Raw genomic sequence first — 20,501 nt, 5'->3', positions numbered from 1 at the left:
ACCCATCATCTGTGCGTAGTCAGCTGTCATTTCTGTTGTGTCGAATCTAAGTGCCCCATCCCTATCCCCACACCTTCTGCCAGTGGACCAGTCCTTGAGGGGCTCTGCTCTTTCGCCAGCAGCCCCACAGCAACTGTCGTTCTGTGCTGGCAGGGAAGGGGCTCCTGCCCTGTTTTTACAGCTGGCTTGCTAAGTACCCACAGCCTCCCGCCAGTCCACATGTCGAGACCACCCTGTCCTCATCCGTCACCTTGGCCCTTCCCTCTTGGAACACACCGCTTAGAAACTCACTGATCTAGGAAGCCGCTCTGGTTTGTTTGTTTGTTTTTTAATAATGAAATGGGCATTTAAATTTGTTTGTTTGTTTTGGCTGTGCCGGGTCTTAGTGGAGGCACGCGGGATCTTCCTTGTGGCATGTGGGATCTAGTTCCCCGACCAGGGATGGAACCCGGGCCCCCTGCATTGGGAGCATGGAGTCTTACCCACTGGACCAGCAGGGAAGGCCCACCTCTCTGGTTTCATCCAGTGTTGATGCCTCGTTCTAGGATAGAGGTTAAGGGGCCGGGTGGGGTGTGGCCCCCTGGCAGACAGCAGTGGACAGTCAGCAGCACCATCGGGATGAAGCAGCACCTTGGAGTTGTTGTATGTGGACGGCTGTGGGGACCAGGGCCTGGGTGGTTCCCAGTGTGGATCGACCAGAAAGGGCTCTGGAGAGAGCAGCGCTTGAGCCAGGGCTTAGGGGATGAGTGGAATTTCAATCAGCAGAGAAGTGAGTTAGGGCACCCGAGGCTGTGGGCTGGAAGGAGCAGACGTTCCCGGGTGTGTTTGGGGACGGCTGGTGTCTGAGCTGGGATGCAGGGTGTGTGCGTTTCCTGTGTTTCCTCAGTTCTCAGCCTCAAAGGCCTGCCCCAAACTTAGCAGCAGCTGCTTTGTGAGTGAGCGCATGCGTGTGTGTGCAAGTGAGGCTGCAGCGTGGGAAATGCGCGTGGTAAACGAGGAGTATCCCAGACTTGAGGAAACACAGGTGGGAGATGGGAGGTGTGCTGAGGCCTGTGGACTTGATTCTGACTGAGGGCGGCCGGCCCAGCTTTCCCGGCAGTGACCGAGCAGTGAGCCAAGGGGTGAGAGCGGGCAGGACGCTGGTGGTAGGGGTGAACAGTGGTGGGGTTTTTTTTGTTTTTTTTTTTTCCCTTTTTTATTTTTTATTTTATTTTTTATTTTTTTGGGGGTACACCAGGTTCAATCATCTGTTTTTATACACATATCCCCGTATTCCCTCCCTTCCAGTGGTGGGGTTTGAGCGGGGTTTTAGAATCCAGAGAAGAGGCAGGTCCTGAGGGACTGTGGCCCCAGGGATGCCCAGGGTGCGGTGGTGAGAAAGAGGGCGGAGAGTGCAGAGGGAGGTTTCTGGTCCGGGCCTGGGCTGGTGAGCCCAACGGGGGAGGTCTTGTTCGGGACGCGTGGGATCCAGGCCACCAGCCTGCTTGTCCCTGGTTATCTCAGCACTTAGGAGTAAGTGTCCACTTGGCCTCTGCTTTCTTTGTAACGTTCTTGATTTTGATACTAGGTGTCAGGCTGTGTCTCTGTAAAGTCTAGGGAGGGTTTTACAGGCCAGAGCGGATGTGTACAGTGGGTCCCCGTCCGCAGTTTCAGCTGGCCTTGCTGGTGCAAGTTCTGTGAAGTGTCAGGGCTGCTTGCTTTGGTGGTGGTGGGTGGGGGGGGGGGGGGTGGCACGAGCTGCCTCCTGTCTCAGACGAGCGGCCGACACGTGCGTGAGGAGGGGAGCCCGGCTGCTGAGGCCGGGGGTCCACCTGCACCCGTCCCCAGGTGGCTTCACGCTTGCCCCCCATTCTCACTGTGAACCACCATTCCATTTTTAAAACAAAGCCAGTGTTTGTGCAGGTGACTCAGGTGACCCCAGGGATCTCTGTTCTCCAGAGGTGCTCTGTGGGATGATGGAGAATGAAAATGCTTTAATCAAGGACTGGTGTGGGTGGGCCAGGGTGGCAGGGTGGCAGAGTGGCCAAGGGAGTGGCCCTTGGGTGACACACACACCTGGGCCTGAATCACCCTGTGCCACTCAGCAGCCTCCTCGCCTGTGCCACTCAGCAGCCTCCTCTTGGAGCCTTGTTTGCCTCATTCGTGGAACGGGGTACAGCCTGCCCTCTGGACCCGTGGGTTCTGCGTCCACATATTCAGTCAATTGTGGATTGAAAATCTTTGGGAAAACAATTCCAAACAGTGCTAGAAGGCAAACTTGAATTTGCCGTACTCCAGCAACTATTTACATAGCACTAACCTATACTTACAGCTGCTTATATAACATTTACATTGTATGAGGTATTAGAGGTAAGGTAGAGATGATGTAAGGTACTAGGCCGTTTTATGCAAGGGACTTGAGCCCCAGTGGGTTTTGGTATCCCCGGGTCCTGGAACCAGTCCCCCACGGGTACTGAGGGGCGACTGCAGTTGTACCACGGGTCGTGCTGGTGTTTTCTGGGAGATCTTGGTGAGGGTTACTACTCTGGACAGGGAGCCGCCGCCCCCACGAGCCAACGTAAGAGCAGAGCAGGCAAACCACTAGCAAGATGATGTCCAATAGTGGAAAATGCTAAGAAGACAGCGTGATAAAGAGCTGTGGGGGTGGGGTGGTCAGGGAGGGCTCCCCTGAGGAGGCGACAGTCAAGCTGAGACCTCAGTGACAGCTGTGGGGAGGCCTGGGGGAGAGCACCTGAGGCAGGTGCCAAGGCCCTGGGGCAGAGTGGGGAGGAGACGCCGGGGTCCCCGTGGGCTTGCTGGGGGGAGAAGGCGTGTAGAGCTATTCCAGGCCTGGTCCACGTGAGCACGGGCAAGTGCTTCCCACTCCTGTGCCCAGCGCCGCCCAGAGTCCCTTCGTTTACGAGCTCTGTAGGCCACGGTGGGGGGCACAGTCTGCAATCCTCCGCCCTGGGCTCTGTGCTGACCCCGTGCCTCTCTCTCTCCCTCCAGTGCACTGTCCAAGTCAAGTTAGAGCTGGGACATCGCGCCCAACTGCGCAAGAAGCCCACCACCGAGGGCTTCACGCACGACTGGATGGTGTTTGTCCGTGGCCCCGAGCAGTGTGAGATCCAGCACTTCGTGGAGAAGGTGGTCTTCCGGCTGCACGACAGCTTCCCCAAGCCCAAGCGTGGTGAGTGCCCCCGCCGGGGCTGTCCGCCCTCTCCCCGGGGAGCAGGTGGTCTGCATCCCACGGCCCGTGGCAAGAGCTTGCCCCTGCATGGGGCCTCCACCCTCCCTTCTGCATCTCCCTTGGCTGTAGGCAAAACCCAGTGGAGGTGGTGACGGCATCCTGTGTCATCACTTAGACTCAGGCTCTGAGACGCGTCCAGAGAACGTGGCCCAGTGGTTGAGGGTGGGAAGGGCGACGTACACCCACCCAGTGAGTAAGCAGGAAGCCGCTCACTGGGCCCACGCTGGAGGAGATATGCCCTTTCCAGGCGCCTGTGATATGTGGGGCAAAAGCAGAAAAGGCCCACATTTTGCCGCCACCTCCGCAGCTTCACCGCTCAGGCTGCCCCGCCGTCTGTGAAGCACAGGGTGACCCGTGGCCCTGCTGCCTGACGGGGCGGAGAGCCGGCAACTCGTTCAGGGTGCGGGTCAGACCGCACTAACTGGGAAATTTGGAGCGAAGTTGGAGGCGATCTTGCGAGCTCTGTGGGGCCGAGGCCTGTCTGCCGTTTTCACAGGCACAACACAGCGCCCAGTAAATAGTTCTCGAATGGACGCGTTGATAAAGGAACAAAGGAGCTTTTGCTCGAGAAGGGCTTCAGGGCTGGGAGAGCCGCTGCTGGGCTGCTGCCCCCCGCCACCTGCAGTAGGTGGGCCAGGGGGCCGGGAGCCGTGCCGTCACAGCGTGGGGCTCGGGTGGAAGCAGGGGCCTGTCCCGGGACCTGGGCCTGTGCCAGCGAGCGTCTTACTGTCCAGCGGGTAGGTGATGTGTGTTTCAGGAGTAGAGCCTCCTGGTTCAGAAGGGAAGGCAGCTCCAGATTCCTAGTGGCGTAGGAGCTGTTTCTTTTTCTTCTGGATTCTTCCGTCAGCTTTCAGCTGTTCCTTTTCCTTCATTTCTCCTTTCCTGAGTCTTCACTTCTCCCTTTTTCTGCCTCTGAGCCTTTTGGAGAGAGCAGACCTGGTTCCTGACAGCAGCAGATAGTGTCTGTAAAGCACCTGGTGGCGGCGGTGGTGATAGTGGTAATACGTGCCACTTGTCAGGCGCGCCCTGCTCATCAGCTCTTTTTGTTCATCCCACGACCATCTCTTACAGATGGGGAAGCAGGCTCAGGGGACCAGGTAAGCTGCCTGCGCTTTAAAGCAGGGCTGCGTGTGCTGTGGGCTGGGTCTGCCTATATTTGTTGGCGCTCAGCCACGCCCGTTCATTCCCGGGGAGCCCGTGGTCGCCGTGCCCGGCCGCAGAGCAGAAGCGGGGCTGCGCCCTCCTGGCCCAGGCGCCTGCCTTCCCAGGCAGCTGCCGCTGCAGTTCCTTCACCACCACCCTCTCCCGTCCTCTCGCCTTCTCTCTGGGAGAGGCCCCGACGATGGTGACTCCCGTCCACCTTTCAGCTGCTTATTTCACCTTCCTCCCCTCCGGTCCATAACCCAGCGGCCGCTGGAAGTAACACTCGGAGCGGCCTGGGTTTGTCCCACCCTCGCTCTGTGCCGCACGCCCCAGGATCCCCTCCCATATCTAGATGTGGAAACTGAGGTCCTGAGAGGCCCAGTCCCCTGTTTGTGGTCAAGCAGAAGCGGCGCATTCTCTGAGCTCCCAGTGTCTGAAAAATGGGTTTTGAGTGAAGTGCACTCTTTTGAAGTGTCAGTTTGTTGGCAGAGTTTGAGTAGCTGAGCAGCGCGTGTTTGCAAAGTCTGTCTATGTGGCCTGTACACGGAGGGCGGCTGCACACGTGGATCAGCGGGTCAGTGCCTACTCCCTGTTTGCTTAGTGGTCAGTGAAAAATGGATCAGCTTGGACTTCCTGGGTGGCGCAGTGGTTAAGAATCCGCCTGCCAATGCAGGGGACACGGGTTTGAGCCCTGCTCTGGGAAGATCCCATGTGCTGCAAAGCAGCTAAGTCCATGTGCCACAACTGTTGAAGCCCACTCGCCTAGAGCCCATGCTCTGCAACAAGAGAGGCCACTACAATGAGGAACCCGCACACCACAAGGAAGAGTAGCCCTCGCTCGCATCAACTAGAGAAAGCCCGTGTGTAGCAACGAAGACCCAATGCGGCCAATAAATAAAATAAATAAGTAAATGAAGAAACCCCAAAAAACCCCAATCAGCTGAGGCAGCCAGTGAATTTCTTACAGGCCTCCAGCCCCTGAAACGATACTTTAGGTGCTTAAAAAATACCTTTTAAATCAAATGTAACGTAACAGACCCAGCAGAGATGTGCCAGGTAGGACGTTTCCACCTCCCAGCACATCAGTGGTGACACGGGGTGACACGGCCACAGGGGCAGCCTTTCTAGTCCTTTCAAGGTTGTGTCCTTCCTTCACACCTTAAGGCAGCAGAAGCACATTTGCTTCTTATTTCTAGTTTTTTTCACATTAAAAATTTGTTTGTTAACTTTTTAGCGTGGACGGTTAGGCTTTCTCCTAACCTTCGCCCTCTTTCATCCCCGCCAAGTGAGGGGTTTGCGTCTGGCCATGTAGTTTGCTGCTGTATCCATGGGGCTGAAAGGATGCAGTAGGTGCTTGCTACATATTTGTTGAGAGTGAATGAATTCTTCAAGGCCGTCAACTTTGGCCAAGGTCTCCTGACTTTCCACTTCGGCAAAGAAGGGCAGGAGCACCCTCCTTCGGGGAGCTACGCTTGTTTAGGTTGCTCCCCTCTGGGGTTAGAGATTAAGTCTAGAAGTTGGCGGCCGGCAAAGGGCACTGACCGTACTGACTCTCTCCACCGTCGTGGTGGTTGCAATCCTCTCTGAACTCTGGGCCACTCCAAGGAGAACATTCAAGGTCATGTCAAGGTCAGATGGGCTCTTTCATCATCCTTGGTTAAAACTTGGCCCCATTTACCTCGCTTCGCTTTGTGTTCGGCCGTGGCTTTGTGAACACCCTTTGCTTCTCCTCCCCTCCTTGCATTGTGTCTTTTTCATCAAAGGTGCTTCATTTTCCTTTTTTCCACCCTCCCCATCATTTCACTTATTCAGTGGAGTTTTTTGCCCGCTCAGGCTATTTCATTCTAGTCTCTTCCTCCTCCAATCAGAACTGGCTCCTCTTTAGTCACCACGCTGGGACTTTCCTTTACTTTTCTCCTGGGGGGATTTACCTAATGCCCGTCTGTTTTGGTTTATTTTCCTGTTTTACTGGAGTAATTTCTCAAGAAGTTTCCCAGGAGATTAATTACTGAAGCAATTTGGAAGAAAAGTGTGTGGGGAATAAACTCCTCGACTCCTAGTGTGTTTGAAGCGCCCTTGTTCGGTTCCCACACTTGAGTGGTAGTTTAGTTGGGTGTAACGTAGTCAGAATTACTATCACTTAGAGCTTCACGAGTGTTGCTCCGTTGTCTCCTGAGAAGTCTGATGCTACTGGGTTCTCGTGCTGTTGCAGATGGCCTGTTTTTTAGGTTTCTGTTTGTTTTTTTCTCTAGAAGGATATAAGATGGTTTTTATGACACTGTTTCTGCGGTCTGTTTCTGTTCATCATGTTGGACATTTGGTGTCCTTCATTTTAGCTCTGGAAAGTTCTCTTTTATTTCTTTGAGAATTTCTTTCCATCTGTTTACTTTCTGTTTTCTCTTTCTAGGGTGCTTATTACATAATCTCTCTGTGTTTGAGTCTTTTCATCTGTAAAATGGGAACAACTGCATCAGCCTCGTAGGGTTGCTGGGAGGATAAAATGAGTTACATGTATGAAGCGTTGAGAATACTGCCTGCACACAGTAGCTGCTTTGTGAATATTAGCTGCTGTTGACATTTACTCTGTTGTTTTTGCCCCTCTCACCCTTTTAAAAGAATGTCATTTTGCTCTACATTCTGGGCGATTTCCTCAACTTTATTTTCTGATTCTTCTATGGAATTAAAAAGTTGTAAGTGCTGTATTTGTAACATCTAAGAGCTCTTTCTTACTCTGTAATTTTCCTTTTTAAAAGTATCTTGTTTTCATTTGTTGTGCATGTCTTGGATCTGAGGACATTGACTCCAGTTTTGTTCTTTTTCCCCCAAGTGGGCACTCTTAGCGAGGGCTCTGTCTAGGGCGGGTGGGTTCTGCTCACCAGCAGCTTCTGGGGAGGGACGTGGGTCCCCTCAGTTTCCTGAATGAGGAGGGCTTCATTATGGGATCCAGTTTTCACCCTGTAAGCTTTAGCCTTCTCCAGACAGTCGAACCCTCTCAAGACCTGGGACCGCCTGGACTTCCCTGGAGGAGACGTGAAGCTGCCTGGGCCGGGGGGTGGGGGGAGGGGTCCCCAGGGCTATTCTGGTCACTGCCACTCGGCTTGGCTTTTTTTTTTTTAAACTGGTTTACTGAGATATGAGTCCCACAGGATAAGATTCACCTGTAATGTGTACAGTCCACGTGTCTAGTGTGTTCATACAGTGGCTGAACCATCACCTCCCTCATTCCAGGATGTCTTCATCACCCCAAGAGAAGCCCCTTCCCACCATTAGCCACCTCTCCCCCTCTCTCCTCTCCCAGCACCCCCCACCCTCCACTGTGCCCACGGATGCCCCAGCCCAGGCCTCCCGGGGCGCGGGCCTCCCGTGCCGCGCCCATGCGCCTTCTAGGATGCGGCTTCCTCTTAATGTTTCCTTGCCCAGCGCGCTCTCACTCCCTGTCTGCCTTCCAGAAAGTTCCTGACTGCTCACGTCGCCTCCCTCCCCTCGTTGCCCTCCCAGCGTTATTCCGTGTGGTGCGGGCCTCACTTTGGTTGCCGCGGGCCCTCAGGTGGGACAGAGGTGGGCCGGCTTGTCTGCTCGGCCTCCTGTGTCTGGAAGCCTGTGCTCTGGCTCCTCTGCCCCATCTCTGAAAGGATAAGATGGTTTTCTGCCTGGGACTGCCTGTCCTGTGAGAGGCCTTTGGGGAGAGATTGAGACACACACAGCAGGGTGCCTTCCCTGAAAGGGTTTGTCGTCTCGTAGGGGGATGAAAATCAGAGGTGACCGCCCTCAGTGGGAGTACGTGGCCCAGAGGTCAGAGGCCGAGGGAAGCCAGGGCTGTCCCTGCTGGAGGGGGGCCCTGACTCAGGCCTTCATGGCGGAGGGGATTCAGACTGGGGGCGGGTAGGGAGATGGGCACCGGGGTGGAGGGTGTGGGCAGGTCCGCGGTCCCGCCCTCCTCTGCTGGGGGATTGCGCAGTGAGAACAGGCTGCCCTCGTCCCTTCCTGGATGCAGGTGCATGCAGCAAGCACGCAGGTGCCCGCTGGGCGCCTGGCCCCGTGTGAGGGCTCTCACAGTTGGGGGGGGTGGCGGTTAGGAAAAGCAGTAGGTGGGCAGGATTCATGGAGCCAGAGAGATCCCCGCCCCCCAGCCCCCGCCGCCACCGCAGTCTGCTCAAACAGGATCGAGAGACTCGGGGAGAGGCGGGCTGTGGCCTGACCTCCCTGCCCAGATTACTTCCTGTCCCTGCACTGGCCTCTTCCTTCAGTAGAGGGCCTGACAGAGGAATGACATGTGGCCTGCTCTGCAGTATGTAACAGATACGTAGCTGTCACATTGCGTGAGGAGGAGCTCATACAGGGTTAGGAAGGTGGAGATGATAAGCACAAGGAGTCCTGAGATGATACAGGATGCTCGGGCCAGAGGAGGGAACCACGACCTGCAACCTGAGGGGGACGGGGGTGGTGTGGCTCAGTGAAGGGGTCCCAGAGGGAGTCGTCTGGAATCTGAGATGGTCAGTGTGGCTGGGCTGGTGAGGGATGAGCCTGGAGATGATGGAGCACCTTGCAGGCCCCCGGAGGGCTGGAAGTCATTCCTGAGGGCCATGGGGAGCCACCAGGGCACTCAGACCTGTGATTCAGAGTGGTCCTTCCGGTAGCCCCTGCAGAGGCTGCCTGAGAGCGAGCCTGAGGTAGGCCAGCTGGGGAGGGGCTGGGCAGAAACTGCCGCCCAAAGCAGGGGGGCCTGGGCTGGAGCGGAGGCTCAGGGCACTGGGCAGCGGGGTGCAGCCCAGAGATGTTTGGAGGTGACCTTCACAGCACCTGATGACAGGCCAGCTGTAGGAGCGAGAGGAGCTGAGGCGTCCTCGGGGGAGTGGTGGACAGCCGGCGTCCTGAGCTGCGGGATGCCAGGAGGTGCGGATTTCAGAGGGAATGAGGAGCTGGCTTTGGGGGGGGCGGCTGCATCTGATGTGTCCAGCCAGCACCCCCAGGAGGATGTCTGAGGAGCAGGAGACTGGCTAGAATAAGGATTAGGGGCTGAGGTCACCCCCACTGTGTCCCCAGGCTACCCGGGCCACTGCTCGTTGACCCAGCCCATTGTCCTATAGTCAGGGCCAGTCCTTATTTCTAGGTGGGCTGACCATCAGACTGAAGGTGCTTAAGCTCACACCCAGGGACCAGAGGTGTCGTCATCTGGGCACCTGCCGCTGTCAGATGCAGATGGTGGTGGAGTGCATGAGTGAGTGCAGCGTTTGGTAGCAGTGAGGGCTCCCTGCAGGCCCTTAGGTCAGGTGACAGTGCTCGTGGCACTCAGGTGGGGCAGCCCAGCCACTGCTGCCCACAAGAGGCTCTGCTGCGGTGGGTCCCGTGGCCGGGTCGGGACTGCCCCCTTGCCTCTGGCAGGAAGGTCAGTCCAGCTGAGCAAGCCTCCAGCCCGTGTGCCAGCCGCGTGCAAGGTCCTGCCCTCTGGGGGCTTTCCGCAGGCTGAGCCCTGCTGGGAGGTGTGGGGGGGTGGGGGGACTGGAGCTGGGCTTGGAGGACAGGTGGCTAGAGGAGGGGTGGAGGGCGCCCTGGGGGCCGGCGGCTTACGTGTCCGTCCCTGCGGCTCCCTGGAGCCCCTCCCCTGCGGTTTGCAGACTGGGGTCCCGTGCAAGGCTGTTGAGCCAGCCCTGGCCTTGAGGGTCCCTAGTTACTCTAAACCCACCCCCCTCACCAGTTTTGTTTGGATAAATAGATGAGGCACATGAGATGTTTGAGGTACATATCTTAAACAACTTTTTTTTTCTTTTTTTAAGAAAAATCTTACAAGGTTTTAATTTTTAAAAAGTCATGTTTCATTATGTTCCATGCACTGTTTTCCGGCAGTTTCTGGCCCCCTTAAGAATTATAATACAGACATACGAGTGTAAAGGTTTTAACAGTTGGCAGGATTTTTATGTATCTCCAGGTTGTGGTTGCCTCGGGAGAGGGAGGGGTGGAGGACAGGGGGATTTGATCTGTACTGTTCTGATTTTTTTTCTTAAAAGCGGGAGAACAATATTTTCACGTTGCTTGGATAACGACAGCATACATGTCAAAACATTGACAGTTCATCCTGGAGGGTGAGATAGTGGGAGATTATTTTACTTCTGCTTTACTGTTCTTCTTAGTTTCTTTCTCTCCCTCCCTCCATCCCTCCCTCTCTCTATCCCTCCCTCTCTTGTCACCGGGAGTGCTTTGGTTAGGTGCTAAGATGGAACCCAGGCGAGCCCTAGCCTAGACAGGGCCATCTCCATCTCCTGGCGTCCGTGTCCCTGGCCCCGAGCGGGGCCTCAGTTTATGTGTCTTGAGTGGGCGATGGTGGGAGGTGGGTGCAGCAGAGCGCCTGCCCTGCTGGAGACCAGGCCTGGCGCCTCACTGGAGCCATGCTTGCTGCCCTGAGTTGGTTGAACCTGTGCCGCGCATGGCCAGTGCCGGCTGCTCTGCCTTAGCTGGTCTTGTATCCCTTCCCACACGCTCTTCCACGCTGACGTGGCGGGATCACCTTTCTCCTTCTCTGCTCCTTCTCTCCCTCTGACCCCTTGGATATGGAATGGGGTTTCTGTTCCCGGGGTAGCCGGCCTCCTGGAAAGCCCACTGAGCCCTGAGAGGAGGCAGAGCTGATGGTACGTTTTCCCTTTCTTTCCAGTGTGCAAGGAGCCCCCCTACAAGGTGGAGGAGTCGGGCTATGCTGGCTTCATCATGCCCATCGAGGTGTACTTCAAGAACAAGGTAGGAGCCCTGGTAGCGGTGAGGAGGATGCACAGCTCATACAAGGGCCGGTGGGACTGGCAGTGCCCCAGTGATGGGGTGGATGTTGGAGTGTGTAGCAGAGACTCCATGTTGGGTGCCCGCGGGCAGAGTGTCGCACCCATCTCTCCCGTGGCGATGGGGCTGGGGAGCTGGGCAGGCTGTGGTGGCAGGTGGGGGAGCACCAGGGCACATTGCCATCAGTCATCCTGAGAGTGGCAGGGTCCCTGGCTCAGCCACCACGTGCCAGGGCAGGGCCAGAGTCCGTGGACGGTCCTAGAGGGGTCGTCACCTCGCAGGAGGAGAGGCGAAGATCTGTAAGTTACTTAGACCTCCAACGTAGGCTATTGGTCAGGTGTATTTATGCCATCTTCTGAACAGAATGTTTGACAACCTTGGGGGAAAGAGCTTTTAGTGTTGAATGAGAAAAGCAAGTTATATGTGTGTCATTTATAGAAAAAAGGAATCATATACATGAAAGATGTTGAAAAACGTAATCTGGGTGGTAGGATCACAGCAGGGTTTTGCTTTATTTCTCTCCATATGCATTTGCTAAACATTTACAGTGAAAAAAATAGAAATAGTCGTAGTCCATTCAGGCTGCTATAACCAAACACCACAGACTGGGCAGCTCACAAACAACAGAAATTGTTTGCTCAGCGTTCTGGTGGCTGGAAGTCCGGAATCGGCTGCCGGCGTGGTTGGCTGAGGGCCGTCCTCCGGGTCACAGGCTTCTCGCTGTGCCCTCACAGGGTGGAAGCGGCCAGGGACCCGTGGGCACTCTCTTTCTGGAAGCGCTAATCCCATTCCCAAGCGCTCCATTCTCATGACCTAAGCACCTCCCAGCACCGTCACCTGGGGGGTGGAAGTCAACATAGGAATTTTGTAAAGCCCGATAACCAACATTTAACAGTTGCCACCCTGGCAGCCTGCCTCCGCGGCTCCTCACAGGTGCCGCCAAGCGGCCAGTGGTGACCACCCCTGGCAGCTGGCTGGCTGGCGCTCCTCCACAAGCTCAGCTAGACTGGCTGCGGGCGGCTCTGCCATCTCTCAGCAAGGACGTTTCCCTCAGGGGCTCCGCGGGCGCCATCGCTCGCTTAACTAGCCCCTTGTTCTGAGAACCCCTGGCATCAGAGGCCTCTAGGGGTGGAGCTCAGATGGGCAGTGAGGTCCCCTGGGCACCAAGGGGCATCTCAGTGGGTGCGGCTCAGTGGGATGTGGCGGCAGGGCCTGCGGGTCATCCCGAGGCTTTGCAGGCATCGAGGCCTGAAAGTCCTGTCTGCACGGGCGCCGGAAGGATGCTGAGCCCTAAGGGGGCTGGCGCCCTGCAGCTCAGGGGGCCGTGCTCAGGGAGGCCAGTGCTGGGGCAAGTCCCGGGCAGGTGCCTTGCTATCTGTGGGCTTGGGCGCTGGGGTGGTGTGGCACTGTGAGCCCATTCTCAGGACAAGTGCCAGGCGCTCTCGTGTGCCCTGCATCGCATTACTAGAATCCTCTGTCCCTGGTGGTGGCATTGCCCTCAGGGCGGTAGCAGGAAGCCCCACACTGTGGAAAGGGGCTGGGGCACGGGTCCCGTCACAGGTCCCGTGGGGTGACAGACCCCGGCGGATGGTGATCTCCCCAGTCTGGAAGAAGGAGCGCCTGGATGCCCAGTGGCGTGGCCAGGGCTGCACCGTGATTGGCAGAGCTGGGGTTTGGACCAGCAGAGCATGTGTGCACGTGCGCGCACCCGTTGCTTCAATACCCGAAACAGGCATGACCCAGGGTGACAGCCATTCATGACTTCTGGTGTTTGCTTGCTTCTGGGTGACAGAAACAGTATTATTTTAAGTATCGTGTGCCATAAACGTTGTCTAAACGTGAGTCCCTGTTGAGGTTTGTGAAGGTCAGACGAGTGTGGAAAAGTGAGTGCTGGTTCACGGCAAAAGCAGCTTCTGCGGATGTGGCATGCTGAGTGGACCAGGGCTGTCACGAGAGCATCTGCTGGTGGCTTCTCCCCCCTGCCGTCCGCAAGGGCTGCCCTTGGGTTCCAGCCCTGCCTCCCTGTTCTGCTGGCGGTAGGGCGAGCTCATCTTTGCTGCGCTAAGCGGAAGGGGAGCAACTGTGGACAGGCCACTTCTCTGGGCCCCAGGTTCTCTGTCCACGAGATGGGCTCCTCATCGCGTCCGCTTCTCAGGCTGTTGGGAGGATTCAGAGAGACGGAGAGCACGTGGCCCGGTACGAGCTCGGAGTAAGGGCTTCATGCACACATGTCGATGTCCCTGCTGGGTCCGCCTGGGTGAGCGGGGTGGTGGAGGAGGCAGCTTCTGAGGCCTTTAGGCCCCAGGAGCTGAGGCTCCGGAGATGAAGGAAGACGACGTGCGGCCTCTCTGGGCAGTGGGGTGCATGCACACCCAGAGCGCAGAGGGCACTTTCTCAGCTGCGGGGTGCTTTCCCGTGTGAGTGTGCGGTGTTCTAGCCACACCTGACCCTGGATGGGGCACCGGCTGTGAAGTGGAGGATTTCTGTGTTACATGGCGTTTGGCGCTAGAGCTTATCTCAGGCCACATTTCCGTTTGACCTGTTGGCAGGATATTCTTTTACAGATAAACCACTCCTTTCCCCAAAGTCAGTTAAAAAAAAAAAAAAGTGGGGTGGGGGTGGGTTCATTTGACTTAATAAAAGTAATCGCCGTGTGTCGCTGAGCTGTTTTTACTCACACGCTTCTGACAGCAGATGCACCATCCCCTTCCCAGCACCTCTCCTCCAGCTCTGATTCTCCAGCCACGGTTGGAGCGTCCAGCAGTTCAGCTTGCCTCTGACACTGGCCGCTCGAGTTAACACGGACCCACAGGTCTGGGCTCAGCTGCACAGGGCCGTCCCCAGTTCCCACGACAGCCACAGGTCTGCGCTGAGCCTCCTGTGCTTCTGACGGACCGGCTGTCAATCGGGGGTTCCCACAACCCCCTCAGGTTCCAGGATTTGCTAGAACAGCTCATAAAACTCTGAACACCATTTTGCTCCCTGTTTCCAGTTTAGTGTATGGGATATAGTTCAGGAACAGCAGATGGGGGAGAGGCAGGCTCCCTCCACCCCCGTGGGTGGGGGCGGAGCTTCCGGGCCTCTCTGTCCATGCACCGCCCTCCTCCTGGCACCTCCACACTCACCTGCCCTCTCTGAGGGCTCCAAACCCCGTGCTTAGGGGTTTTATGATGGCTTTGTAGGCATGAGTCAGTCACTGGCCATTGCTGACAGACTCAATCTCCAGCCCTCCGCCTCCCCAGAGCTTGGAGGTCGGGAGGGGGGATGAGCTTCTAATCAAGACTTGGGCTTTCTGGGGACCACCCCATCCTGAGGACTGCCAAGAGCCGCCTTGTTAGAACAGAAGACGTTCCTGTCACCCCGTCACTCAGGAAATTCCAAGACCAGGACCTGGGGACAAAGGCCAGATATCTTTCTATGATACCACAATTATAAAATAAAATTTTTTATTGAGATGAAATTCATGTAACGTGCAGTTAAGCGTTTTAAAGTGTACAGTTCAGTGGCATTTAGTGCATTCGTAAAGTTATGCAGCCACTGCCTCTCTAGTTTCAAATTTTTCGTCTCCCCATCAATGTCCCCCCCCATCTTCTGGCAGCCTCTAATCTGCTTTCTGTTGATGGATTTGCTTATCCTGGACATTTCATACAAAAGGAATTGTACAGTATGTGTCATTTGTGTGTGGCTTCTTTCACTTAGTGTAATGTTTTCAAGGTTCATCCAAGTTGTAGTGTGTCAGTGTTTCATTCCTTTTTATGGCTGAATGAAATATTCCATTGTGCTGAGACGCACACAGGCAATTCTTGTAACTCGAAATAGTTATGTTCTGTAAAGTCACCAGGCACACTGAGTTAGTGAAAACTGAACCGTTGCTACAAGGGGCCTCTGGTCACAGTTTTGTCAACGGATGGATATATAACCTTGCTTTCTGGGTGCTTCTGTTTGAAGACTCCTCATTTACTCTGCATTGTTGATTTGTTGACATTGAACTCACAGCCCACAGCACCATCATTCATACCTGAACCAAGCTTGTCCTGCAGACATATTTTCTCTGTAAGACACATCGCAGTCCTCCTGGGCTTGGGAACCCTGGACAGCACTTCAGCACTGTGCTTGGGGCCATTTCAGATAGCAGAGCACAAAAATTTGGTAAAAATGGCACTACATTCCCCGTGGGAAGGGCACTCGTTTAGCGTGAGAACTGAACAAGAAGGCCGAGCGCAGCTTGTTCGACAGCAGCTGGGGACAAGCCTGCAGGCAGCTCCTTTCTCAGCACTCAGGTGCCTGTCTGCAAGTGGATGTGGAAGCCACAAGGACTGATTTTGGGATTATAGGTAAATTTTAGTCGTAGGTGAATACAGAAATAGGGAACGCACAAATGATGGGAATCTGCTGCACTACAGTTTGTTTATCCTCAGTAGCTGTCTGAGCTGTTTCTGCCTCCTCGCTGCCGTGACTCATGCTGCTGTGGGCGTGCCGGGACGTGGGCATGTTTGCGTTCCAGTCTCCAGTTCTGTGGGGCGTGTGCCTAGGAGTGGAATTGCTGGGTCATGTGGTAATTCTGTGTTTAACTTTTTTGAGGAACTGTCAAATGGTTGTCTACATATTCCCACCAGCAGTGCAGGAGGGTTCCTGCTTCTCCCCATCCTCAGCAGTGCTCATTATTTCCTGTTGTGTTTTGTTTTATGATAGCTGTCCTAGTGGGTGCGAAGTGGTATCACATTAGGTTTTGATTTGCATTTCCTTAATGACCCATGATGCTGAACATCTCACCTGCTGTTGGCTGTTTACATATATTTTTTGGAGAAATGGTGTATACATCTTGTGCCCATTTTTTAATTTTTATTTTTATTTTAATTCTTGAGGTGTAAGAGTTTTTAACATTGAATATATTGTGGGTATTAAACTCTTACCAGGTGTGTGACCTGCAAATAATTTCTCCCATCTTATGGGCTGTTTTATCACATTCTGATAAAGTTGGATACACAGAAGTTTTTAATTTTTAAGAAGTTCAAGTTATCTGTTTTTTTTTTTTTCTTCTGTTACTCTTGGTGTCAAATCTCAGACTCCATTGTCATATCTGAGGTCACGAAGGTTTACCCCCTATGTTGACTTGTACTAGTTTTATAGCTTTAGTTCTTATATTTAGATAGTTGACCCATTTGGAGTTATTGTGTATGGAGTGAGGTGGGGTCTAATAACTTCATTCTTCTGCATGTGATCATTCCATTGTCCCTGCACCATTGGTTGAAGAGACTGTTTTTTCCTCCATGGAGTGGCTTTAACATCCTTGTTGAAAATCAGTTGGCCATATACAGTTGGTTTTATTTCTGGACTCTCAATTATATTCCATTGGTCTTTATGTCTGTCCTTACACTAGTACCATAGCATTTTGATCACTGTAGTTTTGTAGGAAGTTTTGAAATCAGGATATGTGGGTCTTCCAATTTTGTGGAGGTTTTTTGTTTGTTTGTTTTTTAATATAGTTTTGGTTGTGTGGGCCTCTTCAGATTACATATGAATTTGACATTTGGCTTTGCCATTTTTGCAAAAAAGACCACTGAAATTTTGATAAGGATTGCATTGAATCTGTAAATACTTTGGAGACATTACAATATTAAGGTCTCCCAATCCATGAACATGGGATGTTTTGCCACTTAATTAGGTCTTTAATTTCTTTCAGAAATGTTTTGTAGTTTTCAGTGTACAGTATTTTACTTCTTGGTTAAATTTATTCCTGTATGCTATTGTAAATGGAATTGTTTCCTTAATTTCCTTTCAGAATGTTCATTGCTGGTATAGAGAAACATAACTGATTTTTGTGTGTGCTGATCTTGTACCCTGCAACTTTACTGAATCTGTTTATTGTCTTTAGTGATTTTTTTTGTGGCTTCTTTGGGATTTTCTACATAAAAGATATCATCTGCAAATGGAGATAATTTTATTTTTTCTCCTCAATTTGGAGGCCTTTTTTCTTTTTCTTGCTTCATTGCTCTGGCTAGGACTTCAGTACAATGTTGAATAATAATGATGAAAGTGGTCTTTCTTATTTTGTTTCTGATCTTTGAGGGGAAATGTTCAGTCTTTTACTGTTACGTATGATGTTAGCAGTGAATTTTTCATAAATGCCCTTTGTCAGGTTAAGAAAGTCCCCTTTTTATTCCTACGTAGTTTGTTGAGTGTTTTCATGAAAGGGCATAACACTTTTTAAAACACTTTTTCTGTCTCTGTTGAGATAATTGCGTGGGTTTTTCCCCTTTATTTTATTAATGTGGCATATTACATTGATTGAACCATTCTTGCACCCCTGGGATAAATTTACACTTGGCTGTGTGTATAATCTTTTTAAGATGCTGTTGGATTTGGTTTGCAAGTATTTTTTTGAGAATTTTATATTCACAAGGAATGTTTTTTTTTTAAATTAACTTATTTATTGGCTGTGTTTTGTCTTTGTTGGTACACACGGGCTTTCTCTAGTTGCAACGAGCCGGGGCTACTCTTTATTGTGGTGCAGTGGCTTCTTTTGTTGCAGAGCATGGGCTCTAGGCGCACGAGTTTAAGTAGTTGTGACACATAGGCTCAATAGTTGTGGCACACAGGCTTAGTTGCTCTGTGGCATGTGGGATCTTCCTGGAGCAGAGATCGAAACCGTGTCCCCTGCATTGGCAGGAGGATTCTTTTTTTTTTTTTTTTTTTTTTAAACTTTATAGTTTATTACAGCATATTGAGTATAGTTCCTGTAGGACCTACTTTCTTTTTTTTTTAATAAATTTATTTATTTACTTATTGGATTTATTTTTTTATTGGCTGTGTTGGGTCTTCATTGCTGCACGTGGGCTTTCTCTAGTTGCTGCAAGTGGAGGCTACTCTTCATTGTGGAGCACGGGCTCTAGGCGCGTGGGCTTCAGTAGTTGCGGCACACAGGCTCAATAATTGTGGCTCACGGGCACTAGAGCACAGGCTCAATGGTTGTGGCACACGGGCTTAGTTGCTCTGCAGCATGTGGTATCTTCCCGGGGCAGGGCTCAAACCCATATCCCCTGCATTGGCAGGCAGATTCTTAACCACTGCGCCACCTAGGAAGTCAGTCACAAGGAATGTTGATCTGTAGTTTTCCTGTGGTATTTTTGGTCTGGCTTTGGTATCACGTAATACTGGCTTCATAGAATATCTTAGGGGAAGTATTCCTCCGTCTTCTATTTTTGGAAGAGTTTGAGTAGAATTGCTGTTAATTCTTTGAATGTTTGGTAGCGTTTACCAGTGAAACCATCTGGTTCTGGACTTTTCCCTAATGACTTATGGCATTGAGCATATTTTCATATGCTTATTTGCCTTTAACTTCTTTGATGAGGTGTCTGTTCAAAGTGTCTGACCATTTTTTTAAATTTTGGATGTCTCTTATTATTGAGTTTATAAGCGTTTTTATGTATCTGGGTATCAGTCCTTTATCACACCTTCATTTTGCAGGTATTTTTTTCTATGGCTTGTTTTCACAATCTCTTAATCTCTTAGCGTCTTGCAAAGAGCAGAAGTTCTTGATTTTGATGTAGTTCAGTTTGATTTTGTCATTTGTGGTTTGTGATGTATCTGTAACATAATATTTATCATTTTAGCCATTTTTGGAGGTATAATTCAGTCGTATTAAGAATACACATGGGGGGGGCTTCCTAGGTGGTGCAGTGGTTGAGAATCCACCTGCCAATGCAGGGGACACGGGTTCGATCCCTGCTCCAGGAACATCCCACATGCCGCGGAGCAGCTAAGCCCGTGTGCCACAACTATTGACCTGTGCTTTAGAGCCCGTGAACCACAACTATTGAGCCCATGTGCTGCAACTACTGAAGTCCACATGCCTAGAGCCTGTGCTCCACAACAAGAGAAGCCACGGCAGTGAGGAGCCCGCGCACCACAACCAAGAGTAGCCCCCACTCACCACAACTAAAAAGAAAGCCCACGCACAGCAAAAAAAAAGACCCAATACAGCCACTAAAATAAATAAATAAATTTATATATATAAAAAAAAAGAATACACATGGGGGGCTTCCTAGGTGGCGCAGTGGTTGAGAATCTACCTGCCAATGCAGGGACGTGGTTTGATCCCTGCTCCAGGAAGATCCCACATGCCGTGGAACAACTAAGCCCGTGCACCACAACTATTGAGCCTGCACTTTAGAGCCCGTGAGCCACAACTGTTGAGCCCATGTGCTGCAACTGCTGAAGTCCATGCACCTAGAGCCCATGCTCCGCAACAAGAGAAGCCACGGCAATGAGGAGCCTGCACACCACAATGAAGAGTAGCCCCCACTCACCGCAACTAAAAATAGAAAGCCCGCGCACAGCAAAAAAGACCTGACACAGCCAATAAAGTAAATAATTAATTAATTAAAAAAAAAGAATACACATGATGTGAAATAAGCCAGACACAAAAGGACAAATATTTTATTTGCATATAATTTGTATATGTTATATATATTATATAACTTGTATATATGTTTGTATATTTATTATATAAAGTATCTAGACAAAAAATAGGATAATGGTTACTGGGGGACTGGGGGAATTATTGTTTAATGGGTACAGAGTTTCTGTCGGGATGATGAGAACTCTGGAAATGGGTAGTGATGATGGTTGGCACAGCATTGTGAATATACTTAATGTGACTGAATTGTGTTATGTATATTTTATCACAATAAAAAATTCACCAAAAAAGTTAAAAAAAAAAGAATATGCAAAAAAGTTAAAAAAAAAAAAAAGAATGTTGTGCAGCCACCACTGCTATCTGTTTCTAGAACTTTCTGATCATCCCAAATAAAACTGTACCAATTAAATAACAACCTCTACTGCCCTCAGTCCCTGGTAACCTCTATTCTACTTTCGGTCTCATGAATCTGCCTATTGCAGGCACCTCATGTAAATGGAGTCCTACAATATTTGTCCTTTGTATCCACAACGTTTTCAGGTTTCATCTGCATTGTAGTGTGTCAGTGTTTCATTCCTCTTTAAGGCTGAGCAACATTCCGTTGTATGGATGTGCCGCATTTCTCCTATCCATTCATCTATCTTGGACACTTGGATTGCTTCCATGTTTCAGCTACTGAGAGCAGTGCTGCTATAAGCATAGTATACAGATATCTCTTTGAGACTCTGCTTTCAATTGTTTTAATTGAATCAATTTAATTTTTTTTTAATTGAAGTATAGTTGATTGACAGTGTGGGCTTTCAGTTCTTTTGGGTATATACCCAGAAGTAGAATTGCTGGATTATATAATAAATATTTTCATATTTTGAGGAACCACCATGCTGTTTTCCATAGCAGCTGTACCATTTTATATTCTCGCCAGCAGTACACAAGGGTTCCAGTTTC

General features: G+C 51.6%; 1 protein-coding gene across 3 annotated transcripts in view; it reads left to right on the top strand.

Annotated features, from left to right (window-relative positions):
* MLLT1 (MLLT1 super elongation complex subunit) overlaps positions 1-20,501 on the top strand; it is a 66,679-nt gene that overhangs the window by 6,690 nt on the left and 39,488 nt on the right. For all 3 annotated transcript variants that reach the window (XM_057708901.1, XM_057708900.1, XM_057708899.1), the window contains exons 2-3: positions 2,989-3,169; positions 11,019-11,101. In XM_057708901.1, the coding sequence (XP_057564884.1) occupies positions 2,989-3,169; positions 11,019-11,101 (264 nt within the window). The remainder of the gene's footprint in view (positions 1-2,988; positions 3,170-11,018; positions 11,102-20,501) is intronic.

The sequence above is a fragment of the Hippopotamus amphibius genome, chromosome 15 (genome assembly GCF_030028045.1).
Source record: "Hippopotamus amphibius kiboko isolate mHipAmp2 chromosome 15, mHipAmp2.hap2, whole genome shotgun sequence".
Classification (NCBI taxonomy): domain Eukaryota; kingdom Metazoa; phylum Chordata; class Mammalia; order Artiodactyla; family Hippopotamidae; genus Hippopotamus; species Hippopotamus amphibius.
This window is presented reverse-complemented; position numbering and strand designations above follow the sequence as displayed.